This window comes from Patagioenas fasciata, chromosome 7, assembly GCF_037038585.1.
Source record: "Patagioenas fasciata isolate bPatFas1 chromosome 7, bPatFas1.hap1, whole genome shotgun sequence".
Lineage (NCBI taxonomy): Eukaryota > Metazoa > Chordata > Aves > Columbiformes > Columbidae > Patagioenas > Patagioenas fasciata.
This window is the reverse complement of record NC_092526.1, coordinates 10528262-10546850: the sequence shown is the minus strand read 5'-3', so window position 1 is coordinate 10546850 and position 18589 is coordinate 10528262. Positions and strand designations below refer to the sequence as shown.

Sequence of the window (18589 nt, the reverse complement as noted above, 5' to 3'; positions counted from 1 at the left end):
CCACCACTGAGGATAAAAATTGTGGTTTTGTAGTGCTTCATCTTGCAGCTCCTGCTGATTTCCAAGGTACTCACTGATAATGAGATGAGGGCCACACACATGGGAAGTGATGTGACCCAGCTCCCTCGGCAGCTCGGGGACCGCAGCGGGAGAAGCCGGTGGGTGCCTTGTGCTGCCAGTTAAACCCAGTGGTTCTGGCTAGTGCCGCATTTCCACAATATAGAAAAGCACCTAAAAAAGCAGAGAAGGGAGAAAAGCTTCCTCACCTTTCCACAGGGAGCAAATGTCTATTAAAACAGGAGTAGGTTAAACTCAGTTTTGCTTTAAATAGGAATTCACGCAGGACATTCATCGATAGTGTTGCATGGGCCTCTGCTGTGAAGAGCAGAATTTATTTATGTTGCCACCTGCCACCTACAGATACTGTAAGCACTTTTCCCCTTTGCAGGCAACAAGAACATTCCAGCGGGTTTTAAGACATCCCAGCAGCTATTTGCAGCATGGGTCTCCTTTGCACTAAGGCAGAATAATTTCAGCTGGAGTCTGTATGCACAAATCTGTCACTCAAACAATACAAGAAAACAATTTTGTCTTCTAAGCCTTCTCAGCTTCTCACTAGTTGTAGCATCACTGTAACATAAAGATATTCAAAGGTAAAGCAACACTTCTACTGAAGTGCGCTCCTTTGTGAAAAGAACGACTCAGTAATGCAACAGCTGCTTGAAAATACTTTTATTAAAGCGATGTATATGGCTTTTGATTGGCAGTTGTAAGATTATCACTGTATTTAAGTGTACAGCTTGCAAAGATGTACAAATGCCATTATCTTCTTGCTTTACAGAACTTTAAAAAATTTAAAATGGTTGAAGCATGGTAACTGAGTTATACTCTTGTAAATTTCTCTCTGCAAATTGCTAATTCTACAGAAGGATTAATGTTTTGGTGCTGGACAGAAGAAATTAAAAGTCCCTCTTTACTGTCTTAAAAACTGAAGCAAAGACTTTGTACGTGGAAGTTGCACGTATACAATGTGAGGGACCATGGAGAATTCCCCTAAGAAATGGGTACGAATATAGGTTTATATACCTAGGGAATAACAAAGTATGCCACAACAGAATAAGGGGGAGTTCAACAATGAATGCAAAGTGTAGGTTCAATACTGGATTTTTTTTCTTCAGGACTCTTAACACCAACGAGGATGAGTGGATGTCTGAGAATGACTGAAAACTCTGTTGGTGAGTGAAGTTATTCTCCCAACATGGTGTATTTTAAATAAGTCCTCACAGGCAGCCAGCCACTTGGGGCTTTATGGTGAATACTGGAAACAGGAACATCCATAGATGCACTGACCTTGCGTAGGAAGAGATCGGGGCTGTTCTCACAGTTCTTGCCTACATCTCTCAATAACTAAATTTAAAATGTGAATATTGATATAGAGTCATAGAATCGTAATATTTTCTTATCCTGGCCTCACTGTGTTGATAATTTCAAGACATATATAAAAACATAGACAAATAACCACTTTGTTTAAGACGCCTAGATGCAAACAAGGATCAGAAAGTGCCCCGTTAATTCCCACATGTAAAAGGCACTGAAATTACCCCAACTAGTAAGAATATTCTATTTTTTGAAAGTAATAAGGTACTCAGGATATGCCTCATGGTCATTAAATACGACAAACATTGTTGGATTATTCACATCATCAACCACGCTGTCATAGCGGTCTGTAGGATCTGCTGGGTTTTTTGATGGGGGCATGATTAGTCCTTTGCTCCCAGCACAGTACTGCCCGGTGAGGACCCGGGCCAAGTACATGTATCTTCTGTCATTCGTGTCCGGTTTGGAATAAATATCCTGAGCAGAATAACATGCATCAACAGCAAAGTAGGTTCCATTTCCAAAGTTCGCAGCTGTTTGGAAAAACAACATTTGCAAATATAGTTAGTGTTCTTTTTCCCATAAGAATCTCTAAAGCTCCCCTTTATTTTTTACTCTGCAGAAATTATAGATTTGGTTAGAGTTTAAACAGCAAATTCGAGTAATAGTCCTTTCTATCAGAATCAAATACGAATCCACTTAGATGTTGGTTAAGTATCGACACCCAGGTTTTGACTGCCCTTTCCTACAGCGAAAAGGGTTCCTCTCTCCATTGTTTAGCCTGCAATCCATCAAATTGCAAATCTGCAGAACCTCTTCAACTTAAAATGACTAAATCATTGTCATTACAGTTTCCTATTTACACTTCACAGCAAGTTAGAGCAAATCTTTGTCTGAGACAGAGCTTTTTTTTCTGACATTGTTAGAAAGCTGTTCAAGGCAGGCAGGTCCTTCCTATCTGTCTGCTCTGATCTTTGGATGTTTTGGGTGTTTGAGCAAAGGGAAGCCATTCCTGTCATAAATCGTGGCTGAGATGAGAGGTGGATGTCAATCCTCGCAGGCAAAGAGAGCACATGGGGGTCTAGGGCTCTTGCTTCCCAGGTAAATCCAACCTCCTGGTACCACCAAAGAGCAAGGAAGCAAAACTACATCTCCTCTAGTCACTTTTTAAAAAGAAATGGTGGCTGCCATTTCTATTTGTGCACAGCCTGATATATTTTGTGTATGTTGGGCTTCATTTCCTCAAGAAAATATCAGCGTAAGTACTTCCAGAGGATCCAGACAAAGAAATGTCTACTTTCAGATCCAGACCACACTGAAGTATCAACTAAATCTGAGTTAAGTTGACTGTCTCTCTCAAGATTAAGTCAGCCCTAGGCATGTACAAGTGTGTCTTAAGTAAGAAAACATTAAGAAAAGAAAGTAAGGACTTTTGAAGTAAAGTTGCAGGACCTCTAAGAGCAACTGGTGCCTCAGTTCAGCCCCACTTCCACTTCTTTGGATCCTGTATTTAATCTTTGAATGCTACCAAATGATTAACATAACATGACTGTACTAGAGGAACTGGACAAAACAATCTCTGAACTAATGCAGAAAGTCTTTCTGCTAAATATGTAATAGTTGTGCTTAACAACTATTAAAAGGGAAGAATTAATTCATTAATTTCAACTGATTTTATGTGCATAAAAATGGCAGGGGTGTGGGATCTTCTGGCTGCTTGTGCTGTCTTTATCTTTGGAGGCAACAGGAGAAGTACCTGCATCTTGACTTTGCTACCTGCCCTTGTCTAAGAAGAGAGGAGATACCAGCAGCTAGCCATTGGTATCTCAGTTGAGGATGTTCAACAGCAGTCCTTGTTGCCTTCTGTAGGCAGATAGATGATACAAAACATTACTCAGAAGCTGCCCAGGCTTGTTTTCAGAGTAGGTGAGCTGCTTCTAGATGGTGGAATTCATCAACAAGAGATTAACTTAACAGGTTAATTCCTCTGACCATATACATTATGCTCTGGACTCGTTTATTATTTTGTTCTCCAACTTGATTCAGTCTTCATGTTGTGCTGACAGTATCGACATTCCCTAGGACCTCATATACATCTAGGAAACTAACTGCTTTGGATAATGACTCACCATTCTTTCCAGCAAACCCACGATTAAATCCGGAGTAGTTGATCGTCCTCAGTGAGGATGCAGCTGTCCCATGAAATAGCAGCCTCTCATTAACTTTGTATTTGTTCTTAGCACAGACAGCTATTTTCTTTGTTTGGTATGTCTGCCAGAGGATGGGATTTTGTATTCTTTCAATCTGCAAAGTTACAAAATAGAACCATATTTATACTGGTAGGGACCAATATTTATCATGGCAGAAATACATTAAAACCAATCCAAACTGAAAGAATGACCATAATTTTCACTGTGCCCTGGGGGAACTGAACACATGAGCCTCCTGAAAAATCAGAAACTAAAGTAGCTTAAAAGCAGTTGTCAAGCTTGGTAATTTTCAGTATACTTTTGTCTTGTCTCATATACCAGGTACAGAGGAATCACAGTAGCTGTGCACTGTCAGTTTTAGAAACATGTTGTAGCACTGCTATAGGCAATGGTGTGAGATGTCTTCTGTGCATCCTAAGCATCTTTACTGATGATTTTCTCACTAAAGGACAGACTGTAGCAATAGCATTACATTGAATTTAAGTTTCTCTTCCAGATATCAGCTTGGAAGTCAAAATTACTTCCTCCTGTATAAAAATGAATTGGAGGGAGGATAGATGTTGCTGGCTCCCTCTGCCAACAACCTGAACAGAGCTGAGGGGCTGTGGTGGTACAGACTCCCCCAGGGCCACCTGGCAATCTCAAGACAATCCAACATCGTGTTCTCACCTTGGTTACAAGCGTTCCTGCTTTGATCACCAGTGGAGTGAGTAGAAATGAACTGGGACTCCTTGCTTGGTGATCCCAAGACAGGTCAACATGGCTCTTGAGAGTGAGATGGGACAACCAGGTGCCCCGTGATTGCACCTGAAACTCCTGCTAGTGAAACATTACCCAACTTGGGAAGTACCAGGTGAGCCTGAGTTGTGGCCAAAGTGGAAAAATACTGACCAAAGTCAAACACTTTGCGACCCAATAAATAGCGATCCTAAAGCCAGACCCTTTGAGCTCTTCTGGATGGCATCAGGCTGTGACCCAATGTCTCCTCCTGACCAGGACACCTCCAGGGTGGATTTTGAAGATTCAGAAATGTCTACTGATGATTTTGCAAGGTTCCAAAGGCCTAATTCTGCATGGTCTGCTGATGAATGTCATGACATAAAGGTGAGTAATTTATAAAAACTCATGAAAGGGAAATTTTAATCAGGGGCTCATCTTTTTGTGTGTGATTTAATTTTAGAACTGCTTTGTCTGTTTGTTTGTCTGTCTGTGTGTGTTTTAATTTACTGTCAGGTGTGTGTGTTTGTGTTTTTTAGCCAGGAAAACCCTGCTGTAAGTTTAGCATGAACCTTGCCATTTATGAATCTTTAATTAAGTCACTATTTTGATTGATTATAACAAATGTTATTGAATCACTCTGTTAAATTGGCTGATGATTAAGTGCTATTAGTAATTATAAAACCTAACCTTGTAATATACCACAAAGTATTAATAAATCCTAAATTGCTGCTAAATCAAAGCCATGTAAAAAAAAAAACATTTGCAACAATGGGAAACAGTGTATCTGCAAAGTATAATCTTAAAGGCATCAATGTAATAGGTTTCCATTTTCAATGGAAAAAGACTTCTTGTCATTACCTGATTTTTTTTCTATTGTACACAAATATTTTGCTCTATTTGTGTCTTAGTGACCATGCTCATGGAATCTCATGATGTAAGAACATTTTTCAAATATATATTTTCACTCTTAATCTCATAATATTTTCTGCTATTTCTCACTCTTCCTGACGCTGAATAATTCCATCTTCTCCCTGGCAATTAAATCTCTGTGCCCTGTGTTGCAGCCTTTTCAATATGCGAGATCAGACCTTGATGCTTTGGTTAAAGCCAACAATCTAGCGTGGAAGGCTCTGGGACTGACCAGGAAGAAGTGGTAAAACAGTAAAAAGCTTTATGGCCAGTCTGCAAGGACTTTGTGTTTTCCTCTGTATTCTGAATGGGTTTCCTCATGCTCCCGTTTTCAATATAGAATTTCCTAATTGGAAATACCACGTTAACTAATGAGTGCCACATCAGCTGAACACAGAGTCAGCCTGAAGCCTGACGGTCGCTGGTTTTGCATTATCAGAAGGCAGAAATGGCAGGGCAACTCTTAGGAAATGTGATTTGATTCATATCCACCCTACACAGCACTGACACACCAAAGGTGTATTAGGGTGCAGACACCTTCCAGACAAATATGTAGAAAGTATATTAATGTTTTCGGCCCAACAATTCACTCCCCCTCCCCCCCCAATAGGATTTCACCTTCTCTATGACATAGTTGGGACAAGTTTTCTTGAATTTGTCCTGAACATTCAGGTATTCCTGACATGACGGCTTGAGATCCACCAGTTTGACCTGTTGTGCTTGCATGTCTTCCCACTGCACAGGCAGTTTATCTGCAAAACAGAGACTGCATTATTAGCATGGATTCCTAGCTCAGCTTTGCAGGCACATTCTATACACTGACTGCATATAGAGGGCTGAGAGGACAGTACCTTATGCAATAATTTATTCCAAAAACATTCTCTTCAATCACTGGCTCTGTAATGCACCATTAAGACCTTATATTTTCTCTAGTCTAATTTTCCCCATACCAATATCTAACTAAAATAAGTTTGAAAACCACACAATTTTACACATTCTTCATAGGCTACTTTGTCAGACTTGAGCATAGTCACATATGTATGGATAATATTTGTATTTAAAATAGATGTTCTGATTTCAGTCATCCCTGACACTGATTATGAAACTAAACCCGCTGGCTATGCCATGGCCAGGGGAAAAAAACTGAAAAAAACCAAAAACAAACAAAAGGGGGGAGGGCAAGGGGAAAGGGAGGATTCAATAATCTCTGTTAGAGGGGGGTTTTATTAAGCTGTAATTTACCTTCATTCTTTGATACACGTTGAATGCTTATAGTTTCTCCTTGGCCATCATTAGCCTGTAGAGTATTCAGATCCACCCTGTAGTTCTTCTTTTTAATTTTGACAGTCAGATGTGTTTTGTTAGACATTTTGGCATCCTCCAGCTGCATATTTGTCAGTTTATCAAAAGTGACAAAGTCGTCATTGCTTCCTGGATACCTCCATTCTACCAGGTTATAAACAAGTTCTGCCCTGGATCGTTCTTCTTCAGTATCCTTCATTTCTTGGATCATTTTTTGAACTTCCACAGAAACAAAACCAACATCCCTGCTAATACCAGAAATTTGAATGCAAGGGGGAGAAAGTTCACTTTCAAGGTGAATGGTAACATGATTTCTTCTCTGGATCTCTGCCAAAGCAGCAATTTGCCTCTCATCAAAATTTCCAATTAGCTCATCTGAGATAACATTTTCAAACTGTTCCTTTAAAATTAAATCCTTTATCCATGTCTCAGTTGCATCCACATTTTTCTGGCTTTCTCCACAAATTTGAAATGTGGCTAAATCAACTTTCTTCTCCAAAACCACAGGCTTTTTCTTCTCAGTGGATTTTTTGGGCGGCCAAAAAATTGCTGTGAAGAAACAGATGGCAATTATTAGTTTTAAATAAAAGATCTTTACTTTCATGTGTCCATGCACACGGAAAACACACTTACATTTCAACAGAGACATCCATGAATCTGTTGTGGGTGACTCTGAATCTTCTCTTGCCTTCATGCTTTCATAAAAGTCACTGAGCATATTTGTCTGGAAGATGACAATTTTGATTTTTTGCAAATGCTGCACTGATCTTTTGCTTGCAAATTCCACTATAGCATCCAACATGTCATCAGCGACCTTTGCTGGCTTCTGTCCTGCCCGACCTAAACAAAAATAAGAAGTACTTATCAGTGAACAGTACTTGAAGGCAGCATCCAGAAAACAGAGACCATGTCCCCAGCTCATACAGACTGGTGTCCCTCTCTCCTCCCCCCATTATGCTTTCTGGCCAAAGCCCCAGGTTTAACCTCAGCTTTACACCTAAGCCTGTGACTAAGAAGTTGACACCCTACACAGACCTGGGAAGTCCTCTGGAGATTCTCCCCCTGTTTACTTCGATGTTCCAACAAGCACTTCAGCCTCAGCATCCCCCCGGTATTTTTAAACCCACACATCCCTAACACTATCCCCATCTTTAAAATGGGTACCAAAGTCAAACCAAATAAAAATCAGTGGAGGATTTTGGCACAAGCCTGTTTGCATTTCAGCACACAAACAGGAACATCAAAGTCAAAACAACTGCTTCATTCCCCTACAACAAACCTGAAGCGCAACCTAAAGCTTAATCTGAAATGTTGGTGGGACCCCCGCCCGTTTCAGCCATGGCATCCCTTGGGCAGCCGTCATGACACCAGCATGCAGATGACAATGGCCATCCCGGAAACCTGCCCTAACTATTGCTGTGGAGTCCAAACACTGACCCACACACCAGCTCGCACCCCACCCTGGCACGCTGAGCAGGGACCAGCTCGTCATTTCTTTTTCTGGTCAAGGGGAGCCTTGGTGTGAGAAGGACACCCTGCTTTCTTCAAGTTGTGCTCTCCAAGATAAGCTTATTTAGCTTAAGCTTTTGGTTGAGTCCCTCCAGCCTTCCCCTGGAGCGGGCAGGCTGAATAAAGGTGTAAACTGCAAGTATTCTGTGCCCAGCCCACAATTTATGTAGTCAGGCAGGTAAGGTCAGGGTTTCAGGACAACTCCAGCTTTCTCCACCTACAAAGCCCAGCTCCAGCCCTCCCATGTGGCTGAAATCCCAAAGCAAGGTCTATGGGATTGCTGAGTGGCCAGCTGAGATAAACTATCTGTTCACAGGCAGAATATCTTTTATGGAGCAATACCTTTTCTTTAGGTGTTCTTGCTCAGTCGATATTGACTGCAACATTTAGACTTAAAAAACCCCAGCATTTTTGAAGTGTGCAGGTGGTATTTGAACTGACTACAATGAACTTTAAGAACTCACAGTTTATGGAGTTTCTTGTACAAGTCTACTCTTATCCATATCAGAGGTATCACAATAACTTTGTCCCAGTTTCTGAACTACCCCCACCACAGCCCTCATCGCTCTCCCAAGAAAATGCAAACCTGTTCCAATTGCTGGGAAGGCGACAGATTTGTACATCCTTAGCTGACACTCATTAAGCACTTTGGTGACCTGACTCTTCACGTTGTTGTTGTGAATCAAGTGGATGATTTTACTGCACAACAGGTTTCCACCTTGTGTAGTAATAAAGCCGCTTCGCAATTGCCCAGCTGGAAGACAGAAGATAAAGGAGGAGACAACATTTTCAAAGTGGCTATCTCTTCTGATAAGACAGATGGTTATATTCATGCTAGAAGAGAAGTGGAAAAAGTGGAAAGAAATCCACTGCGAGCTGTATTATCCTGGTTTTAGTTGATTCCAGTTTTCTCTGTAAATATTCTGATTGCAGAATTTCTTTGAGAAAGCAATTCAAGCAATCGTGTGTTCTCCAATTTCCTGACATCTCTGTGACAAAGTAGTTTCTTATTAAGTACAATTTAAAATCTATGTTGAATTCAAATATAGCTCACTTTCATTTAAAAGCATGCAAGTAGAACGTGCACAATTAATTTATATGACAAATCCTTTCTTATTCCACTTATTCCTTGAAAGCTCAAAGTCTTATTCTGCGGAAGAGCTGAATATGTAAAATAATATCAAGATAACGATCAACTGATCTAACTGTGGTACGGAATCCTTAAAACAACATTCCTGTTGTTCCAGAGCCCTCATGTTCGAATACAAACACCTCAAAATTGAATGATATTGTGAGGATGAATGGACTGATGGACACAGTTACACAGCACTTCACTGGTCACAAAGGTAACGACCGATTGTAGGGTGCTCTCTATACACTGAGATTTGGCTGATAAACAGGGAGAGCCTGCAGAGCCAAAGGCTGGGAAAAATATCCAGGAAACTCCATCTTAAAAGTTATGTGCTGGACTCAGAGCAGGAACAGAATGCAGACTACAGAAGAACTCGTGATCAGGGCAATAAGCAGAGTTACATTATCGCAATAAAAAATAATTCTGTATTTGTGAATATAAGCCCAGATTTGCTGATAGCTTTTAAAAGCCAGTCCTGCATGTGCTTACACCAAAAAGGCAGTCTTTCATCACTTTGATAAGTTTCAAAACTTCAGCTCTCCTGTAGCTGACAGCAGACGAGCTTAAAAGTTATGCTCAATGCGACTGTTTCTGGTTTTTAAGTCAGGAACACACTTGAGTAGTTTCAGGGGTAAAATCTTAAATGACATTAATTTCCCAACGCTTATTAGCATCAGAAAACTGTATCTATCTTCTGTTTAGTCGTGAAAAGAAAAATTGTCAAAGTAGGTGTGAAAACAACAACATGACTTTTCAAAATTCCTAAAAGTGAAAGCTATTTTTTCAGATAAAATAATTACACCAGAGTAGAGGATTATAGAACAAATTCGAGTTTTCAGAGAGAATAAAACCACCCAACCAAAACATAACAAAACCAAAAAAACCTACACACACAAAACAAAAACAAAAAACAAACAAAGAAACCACAACCACACACACACACAAAACCCAAAATAGTATGCCTTAACATACCATATTGACGACATTCCTCTTCTACCTGGGAACCAGCAGCATCCATAATTGCTTTGAAGACCCCTTAAATCATACCAAAAAACCATACGCATTCATTAAGTCAAATTAGCTATTTCTAGCCAAAACTCTGCCCAACTTCTGTGCTCTACAAATACCACAATTCTGGTATGGGCGGACCACACGAAGTGCAGAGCCTTGCCAGTTCCCCCGAGTACCTTCCATGCATCCTCTCTTTGCACTGGCTGCAAAGAGAACACTGACTTCATTAGTGATTAGAAATCATTAAGGATAATTCCCATGTCATCATTTCACCAGCCAGTGGTATAGCCCTCAGCAAGCACTCCAATTGCTTTGAATTACATCATTTGATGTCTTTCATGGTTGCAATTCACAATGTCACTGAAGAATCTTCTGCTTCTTACAGTTCCCATTACTTAACCAGGGCTTTGGTTTACAGTGAAACATACCAGAACCAGAGCAGTCTTGCCAAATTATATTTGATCCAAAAATTCCCTTCTATTTAACCATTTTTTTTATTTTAAACAAGAAAAATCTGGTCTGATGCCTTCTGTTTGAGTAGTTTGGAAAGGACATGGAATATTCAGGACACATTAAAAAACCTGTTTAAGACCTGTTTCCAGACTAATCACAACTCTCTCATCTGAAAAATCCTTCACAGAAGTTTCACAAAAGGACAATTTTTTCCCCTACCCTCTTCTAAAAACCAGCCCAAATTTATCACTAAAGAACTACATATTCAATACAATACCTCCTTGGGCATCAAATGTTGGATTTGATATGTTTACAATAACCTCTGTATCTTCCTTGGTAATATCTCCAGTAATTACTTGGACTGTAATGGAACCAATCTGCATTTCATGAACTCCCAATCCTTCAGTTGAAACAGGCTTAATGAAACCTGCAAAGGAAACAAAAATATAAACAAACAAACAAACAAAAACCAACCAACCAAAACAAACACAAACAAACAAATAAAACCCCCAAAACAAACAAATAAAAAACCCCAACCACACAAAAGAAACAAACCAACCCAAAACCTTAAAACACTTCTCTAGTTTGGGGTATTGTTCTCTTCTACTATTGGAAACTTCAACTTATCCTTTTAAGCAATGTACTTTAGATCAGTGTGACGGACGTAGAGTCTCTGCCTTTCTCTTGACTCCATTTCCAAAAGCAAGGAAATGCAGTTTTCTTCCTGTTCAAATACTGTGAAAGTGAAACAATTTCTATTCCTGTAAATGCACACTAAATTAATTCAGAAAGGACTCTTGGGGTTATCTCATCTGACCAGCTCTGTAACAGAGTTCCCGGAATTAACTTTTACAAGAAACGGAGTATCCAGCTTAAGCATTGCCAGTGTTGGCAATCCCAGCAAACTACTCTTGTAAGTTATTTCATTGTTACTCTCACAGATATAAAACTGTTCCTTACTTCTACTGTAAACTTATCCAATCCATATTTTATCTGTGCACTCTTCACTTCACTGATACAGCAACAGAGAAGAAAGTGCTATATATTCCTATGAATAAGCCTCTGCTGTTGACGCTGTTCACTCATAGGTTTTTGCTACTATGTCACATTACCATCAGTTAATAATTGGCAAGGAAATTATCCTTTCTGTATATCTCTATATAGAAGATTAGAGGTACAGAAATACATGTTACTTATGGCTTGTTGGGCAAAGTGATACCAAGTTCTTGTACCCTTTGAGAAGGTGATAAGACTGGCTTCACTAAGAGATGAGCATGCCCTCAACAAAAGAAATTCCTCTTAAAGATTTTTATAAATGGAGTTTAAGAATACCAGTCCATTAGGAGGAAAGAAAAATGCTCTGTCTCTTGATGGCATTTCATCTGTTTCCTGATAAATATAAACCCACTTTACAGCAGTTACATTCTCCCTTCCATCCCAACCCCTGCCTCTGCACAACTTACCGGACTGCGGCGCTGCAGCATTGTGACTTTCAGCTACCCTACGTTCCAGTTCAGTGGTAAAAGCCTAAGAAGAGGAAAAAGGTACCAAGTTCATCTACTGAATATTTCTCTAATGAACATTAACAGTCATGTAACTCTTGCTGCTGAAGCATTTTACAGTTGTGTTTAGGCATCATTAATAGCCGTGGAAGCCTCAGTGTGGACAGTGTGACAACAGATCCTGTCTTTGCGGTGCCAGAACTCCTCTGTCAGAAGATGGGTGAGCACCTACAGGTGTCCACAGTGCCAGCAGTGACGCAAACTTTGTCTGCAGCTTGTGCTTGCTGAGAGTTTGTATATCAGAGACACTGCATAAGCCACTGGAGAGATATAACACTGTCACCAGCCCACAGCAGTAAGAAAATGCTAAATTATTCCCTTAAGAAAGCAGTATAACTAAAATGTATTGTTAAGCCATAACTAGAACAGCATAAGACATAAGCAGCTTTGTCCCAAGAAGATCTACCTGAATGTTATCCGCATCTGATGGATTCAAGAAAAAATGAACCTCCTGAAGAGTCTTGTGAGTGTGACTACTACTGAACTTGAATACCACGTCAAACATTAACTTAGAAACAAGGAGATTAGGAAATTTAAATCCTCCAGTTCCAATAGCTGGGAAAGCAATCGATTTCAGTCCAAGTTCTTCAGTTTTCTTCAAACAGGAATTGATTATATCTTCTAGGGTCTGTAAAACACAGCAAAGATCCATTTCTTTTTTTTTAAAAAAGGCATCATTTATTTTAGTTCCATAGAGACTATGCTGGTATGAGAAAAAGCTCTCAGTGCATCAAGACATCTTCAAAGTCACTCCAGTAGAAATAAATGGAGTTGAGTCATCTAAACTAGCTACTCTAAATCCTGAAACTTCAGGATAGCATGCCATGTTTTTCAAAATAAACTTTTAAAAAAAGATAATCAAAAGGTACCTTCAGGGCCTGTCCTTTTCCTCCATCCCACATGGGAAGTATGGCATGAAGCACGGACTGGCAGGCCAGAGCACAACCACTGGTGCAGAGCACGTGCCCCTGACCAGCAGCCTGTCTTTGTTTTTCTTCGTCAAACTCTACTTGGAGCGCTGGTCCAGCCTTTTCCAGCAAGGCTTTGCAAAGAGCCCCCACGCCGAACTTCAGGTCTGTGCCAACGCTGTTGACAATAACGTCTGTCTGCAACAAAATTCCAATGAAAATATCTGTAGTCACACTTCAAGTAAAAATATGCATCGAGACTAACCACACTACCGAAGCAATGTATAGCATGAAAATCAAGATGCCAATGGAGAAAAAAACATATTTTCAGTGCAGCTTCTGCATCCTGAGTATTCCTGGACTTGTAGGAAACCTATGATAGGTAGCATCTGATCCAACTGTGAGCACCAGCACCACAGGTACCCTACACGTGAGGAGGTCATCCATCCATCCATCCATCCATCCATCCATCCATCCATCCATCACTGTCACACCCTCAGTGGAGGTAAAGCTGTGACTCACCTTGTCCCATGCAGCTGCCAACATCTGGGCAGGTGAAATAAACCCACCCTCTGGAGTCTGCCTCATCCCCTCTCCTCAGACCCAGCTTTTCCTACATTTCCTTGTAAAGAAGTGCTGCAATGTTGTTCCTTCTTCTCTAGTATCGTTGCAGGATGCAAAATATATGTTTCATATAAGGAATACATAATGTAGAAAGTTTAACCTTCCTTTCACTAAAGTGCGATTGTCTACACTTTATCAGAAAAGTAGCACCTCATGCACCAAAACGACGTGAAGTGAGATGGTTGTACTTCCATGAAGTAACACAGGCAAAACCCCAAAGCCTGGTGTTTGCTTTGCAGCTCCACTGGAGGTCTTTTAATTATGAAGTGTTTTAAATACGTGTCATATTGAGATTTTTTTACATCTTCTATTGCTCTTTTATTGGAATAGGTTTTTACAGGCAACAAAATGACAACAGAACTAATTAATACTGAAAGAACAGGATGATAATTATAATGATTTAGGGAGATTTTAAACTCTCAAAGCAGAGAAATCAGGGGCAGTAGAGAGAGAAATTTATTAAGATACACTTTTGATCACTGAAGGAAAAAACATAAAGGAAAGAAGCTATATCAGAAGTGTAAATTTTGTCTTGATGGTCTAGAGTAGTAATTCAACTCTTTGATAGCAAAAGAAAAAAAAGGAAAAAATAAGCAAAAATAAGTAGAATGAGGTCTAGACTTTGTCAAAACAATCTAAGCATGCACTCTTCTATGAGGTTGCTTTTCTGCGTCTTTAACCCACCCAAAGAGAAAGGAACTAAAACCAATAAGCTACGTCCTTCCTGACTTGCAGCAGCAGCCCAGAAAGTTGCTGATTTCCCGTAATATCCAACCTGGGTAGCTACAGATCATATAAATACTTTCAGAAAAAAAAAAGCAGAATGTTTAACATGCTACCCTCAGATCTGAAGAACAAACAAAACCTAGCTGGGAACAAAACATCCTGAAATTCAAAGCTGCCCACAAGAAACAGCTGCAGAGTGACAGATCCCAACCTGAAATCCATCAGTTTTGCAAGCTTGCATCCTTGTGTAGGTAGCATGCAGTTGTTGTTTCTTTATGTAGCAATTGCCTTGTAAAACAATTTAATTTACCAACATTCCTTTTCTATTTACATTTAAAGAAGATCTTTATATCGAGCTAGAAAGGAACCGGAAAATTAAAGACCTACCGTGGCCTCCTGAATGTTTTTCTCTTCTACTCGGATGCGCAGTCCTTCATTTGTTGTAATCATCTTCAGATCATCTCTGGCTATCTGCAGATCCTCTTTTCTCTTCTCCTGGCTTTCCCTCGGTTTATGGTTCCCCAAGCTCCTCACCAAGGAGGAGGATTTAGCTGTAAAGACTTTTTTTACCGTCTCACTCAGAACCTGAACTGTTTCTTCCACATCATCCACAAGATGAATCTCCTTCAAGCCATAATCCCCCATGGATTCTTCCAGGGTCTCCTTGATGGTGGATACAATTGAATTTGCACATGTTTGCAGTGGGAAGCCAAAAATCCCTCCACTTATAGCAGGCAGAGCTATGGAACGATGATTGTATGTTTCGGCTAGCTGTAGACTCTTCTTCACTGTCTTTCTTAACACGAACATGCACTTTTCTGCTTCCTCCTTCCTCCACCTGGGCTCAACAGCGTGAATGACGTTCTTGCAGGGCAGCTTCCCAGCGCCCGTGATCACAGCACACCCGGGCTGCAAACTCCCGTTCCTCCTCACCAGCTCGTCACACTCCTGCTGCAGCTCCGGGCCAGCCGCTTGCAGCAGGGACTCAGCAAGGCCACTGATGTGCTTGAGGTCTTCATTACATGCGTTCACCACAACATCAACTGGGTAATTACATAAGTCACCTTTATATACTGCTACTACAGCTCCATGTGGCAGCACTGTCTTGTAGTAGAGCTTTCTTTTCTCTGTATCACCAACTTTTTCACCCTTCTGTTGTTGTTTTTCTTCTTCCAGCCTAATCAAACAGCTAAATTTCTGCTTTGCCTCTAGAACATATGAATCTTTCCTGTCAGTGAAGAATGCTTTGGCTCCAGGTTTATCAATTGGCACGTCTTTCGAGTAAAGGGATGAGAGAATTTTTTCAAATGTGGTGACTGCTTTTGCCATTTCTGCTCTTGGTCCGCTCAGGGCAATACAAGGTCTCTTGGTGTCAAAACATACTGTCACGTCTTTCTTCCTCAGTTCACAATAAACATTGGATTTTTCCTCCTCTACAAACTGCACTACCACTGCTGACTTAGCCAGGATTACTTTTTCCACATGTGTATTTCTTTCGATAAAATCATTAAGTTTCTGATAAACTTCTGTCACAGCCTTAGAAAACCCAGCAATAATCACTTTATTTTCCTTTCCAACCGGCTCATTAATAACTAGAGTTTCCCGAGAAGAATTGTACTTCTTATGCAAGGAGGCAAGAAGACTCCTCCACTGCTCCTTTTTAGTGACCTCACCATCCTCTACATTAATGCACCTGTATTCTAAACTTGCCTTTATTTGCTTTTCTGCTTCTAAAATGTCTTTTGGAGCATGTCCAAATAGCAACACAGTATCACCCTCAAGCTCATAAAAAGCATTGATTTTTTCCCTGCTGAATAAAGTCTCTGAGATTGTTTTATTATCTACCCACTGTAGATAGCAGAAAACATGGGGATCAATGGCAACCGATGTATGTGGCATGTTCAATATCTTTTCCAGTAAGTCAGCTTTGATTTTATATACTTCTACAGGTAATCCACGCAACTGAACAGTTTTTTTTGTGTCATTGTAAAAGACCTTTAAGCACGGATATTCTTTGTGAATATTCTCTTCCAGCCCAGCATTGCGCAGAATGGCATACTTGCTTGGGATCACTTCCACAGAAATTTCTATGCTTTGTTTCTCCCTTTTACTTTCCTTCATGGCTTTTTCCATGCATTCCCTCACTTCTTTCTCTGCACTGTCCACTGCTGCTCTCTTGCCTGCAATCACCACCATCTCCTCAGAAATATCAGTTATGATCAAAGCAACATCTTTCACCAATCTGTTTTTCACATCTCCCCAATCCTCTGAATTCACTTGACACTTTATAGCTATGTAACGTGACATGATGCATGAGAACTCAGTAGAAGCATATTGCTTCCATGTCTTGATCAACTTAATCATTGCCTTTTTCTGCTCGGTGAGAGATGACGATGGGCACAACGTAATTTCTGGGTGTGCGCAGCCTGTCTGTGGCCATTTCAGCTCACAATGGCAAACTGCCATTTCCTGGCTGATCTCTTGGATCAGTTCAGGGTGCTTCTGCAAGAACTGCCAGACGTACGGATCTAGTGGCACCCCAATGGGGTCTGGCATCTTGATAGCTGGTCTGTCTCCATAGAGAGCTGTTCCCAGGGAGTGGTAATATGGATGCACAGAAATTGGTGTTTGCTCCAGAAAATGCTGCTTTTCCAAGACAGTGTTTACATCTAGAAGTTAGCGCATATACATACAAATACATGTCATTAACTTCAAATCAAGAAAATGACTCTGTTCTTAGAACTATTACATTGAATAACTCTTTTTTTTTTCTTTTTTAATTTGAAAGAGCTATTTTTATGTCTTTCTGATTTCCAAACCACTCCATAAGGGGCAAGGTAAGAGGCTTAGCTCCAACTACTTGGTAAATACGCTTGTGCCTGTATTTACCTGTACAGCTACACCTTGCTCTCATTTCCTAAGCAAACCTCTCCACAGAGCTGGGCCATATCAATGTACTACTAAGAAATGCTCCTCTTCCATTTCAGTTGGCAATGGGCAGAAGGGCCAAAGGAAAGGAATTATAATGTTGTCAGGGACTTAAAACCACGGTACAATGATCCAAATTATATATGAACTTAATGTACAAAATATAATTAAGCAAATTCTGAGAGTCAGAAGAAAAACCATCTCTTGGCATATATCCTTAATTAAAGTAAAAGAATTTACTAAGCCTGGAGTCTCCTAACACAGAGAGATATCTACTAGAGGTTGCGCTGGTACAAAACCAGGACAGTGATTCCTCACCAGGAATAGTAACAAGATTGTTCTTTAGCTGTGTTCTTCCCTGATAATGAAGATGTTTGACCTTAATTAGTTTCTGAAAGCTAACTGTGAGAGCTGAAGCCATTGGCAGATCCTGCTTGCTGTACCTGTAACTACAATTCATGTTGATAAAAAGCTGTGTAAATGGGGGAAAAAAAACATCAGCAGGAACAACCCATGCACAAAGCAGGTAGTAAAAAGAACCTTTGGCAACATAAAAAAAGAGACATGCAGCAGAGTTTCTAATTGCAGAACAGAACAGTGTACGCTGGCTTTAGTGACAGCAAGCCAGGCTTCCCCTAATGCCCACATTTGCAGTAATTTTCTTTCAGGTCCTCCACCTGGGAGCAGTTTGGCCAGGTGAAGGACAGCGTTACCTTTGTGATCACAGAAAGTAATGATGGCCGAGTTCTCCTCGGGGAAGAGCTGGATGTCTGACACGGGCCCCCCTCCGTTCCGTGCATTCTCGAAATAAATGGTGATGAAATCTGCAGAAACGCCGTCTGGCAGGTTTTCAACCTTGATGCTCTGGGTCAATTCAAGAAGCCTGGCACTCATTTTGAATGCTTTAACTCTTTTGTTTTGTGAACAGTTTTTGACAAATTCTTCAGTATCTGTAAACAGAAAAGCAGTGTGAACTGACCATTTTCCTGCGTTGTTATCAGACCCAGCTTTCACTTCTGGCAAAGAAATGAGCTGAGTCTACTTCTCACTGTAGTGGAAGCAAAACCATCTTTGGTGCCAAATAACTCTGTGTTGGAACAAAAAAGGGTAAATGCACACAGCCATGTTACTCTCTGCTTTTCATCACTGTGTCTCTGTTCCCCCCTTATTCACCTCTTGTATGGGCTAAGCACTTCTCACTGTTTCACCACCTTCTCA

General features: G+C 40.5%; 1 protein-coding gene across 2 annotated transcripts in view; it reads right to left on the bottom strand.

Moving 5' to 3' along the window:
* Nucleotides 1-717: 717 nt before the first annotated feature.
* PARP14 (poly(ADP-ribose) polymerase family member 14) overlaps nucleotides 718-18589 on the bottom strand; it is a 42355-nt gene continuing 24483 nt past the window's right edge. For both annotated transcript variants that reach the window (XM_071810800.1, XM_065841394.2), the window contains exons 5-17: nucleotides 18085-18321; nucleotides 14831-17112; nucleotides 13055-13291; nucleotides 12592-12813; nucleotides 12087-12150; nucleotides 10901-11050; nucleotides 10132-10194; nucleotides 8614-8781; nucleotides 7152-7358; nucleotides 6459-7067; nucleotides 5835-5968; nucleotides 3507-3681; nucleotides 718-1910 (exon numbers count right to left, since the gene is read on the bottom strand). In XM_071810800.1, the coding sequence (XP_071666901.1) occupies nucleotides 1621-1910; nucleotides 3507-3681; nucleotides 5835-5968; nucleotides 6459-7067; nucleotides 7152-7358; nucleotides 8614-8781; nucleotides 10132-10194; nucleotides 10901-11050; nucleotides 12087-12150; nucleotides 12592-12813; nucleotides 13055-13291; nucleotides 14831-17112; nucleotides 18085-18321 (4838 nt within the window). In that variant the 3' untranslated portion in view covers nucleotides 718-1620. The remainder of the gene's footprint in view (nucleotides 1911-3506; nucleotides 3682-5834; nucleotides 5969-6458; nucleotides 7068-7151; nucleotides 7359-8613; nucleotides 8782-10131; nucleotides 10195-10900; nucleotides 11051-12086; nucleotides 12151-12591; nucleotides 12814-13054; nucleotides 13292-14830; nucleotides 17113-18084; nucleotides 18322-18589) is intronic.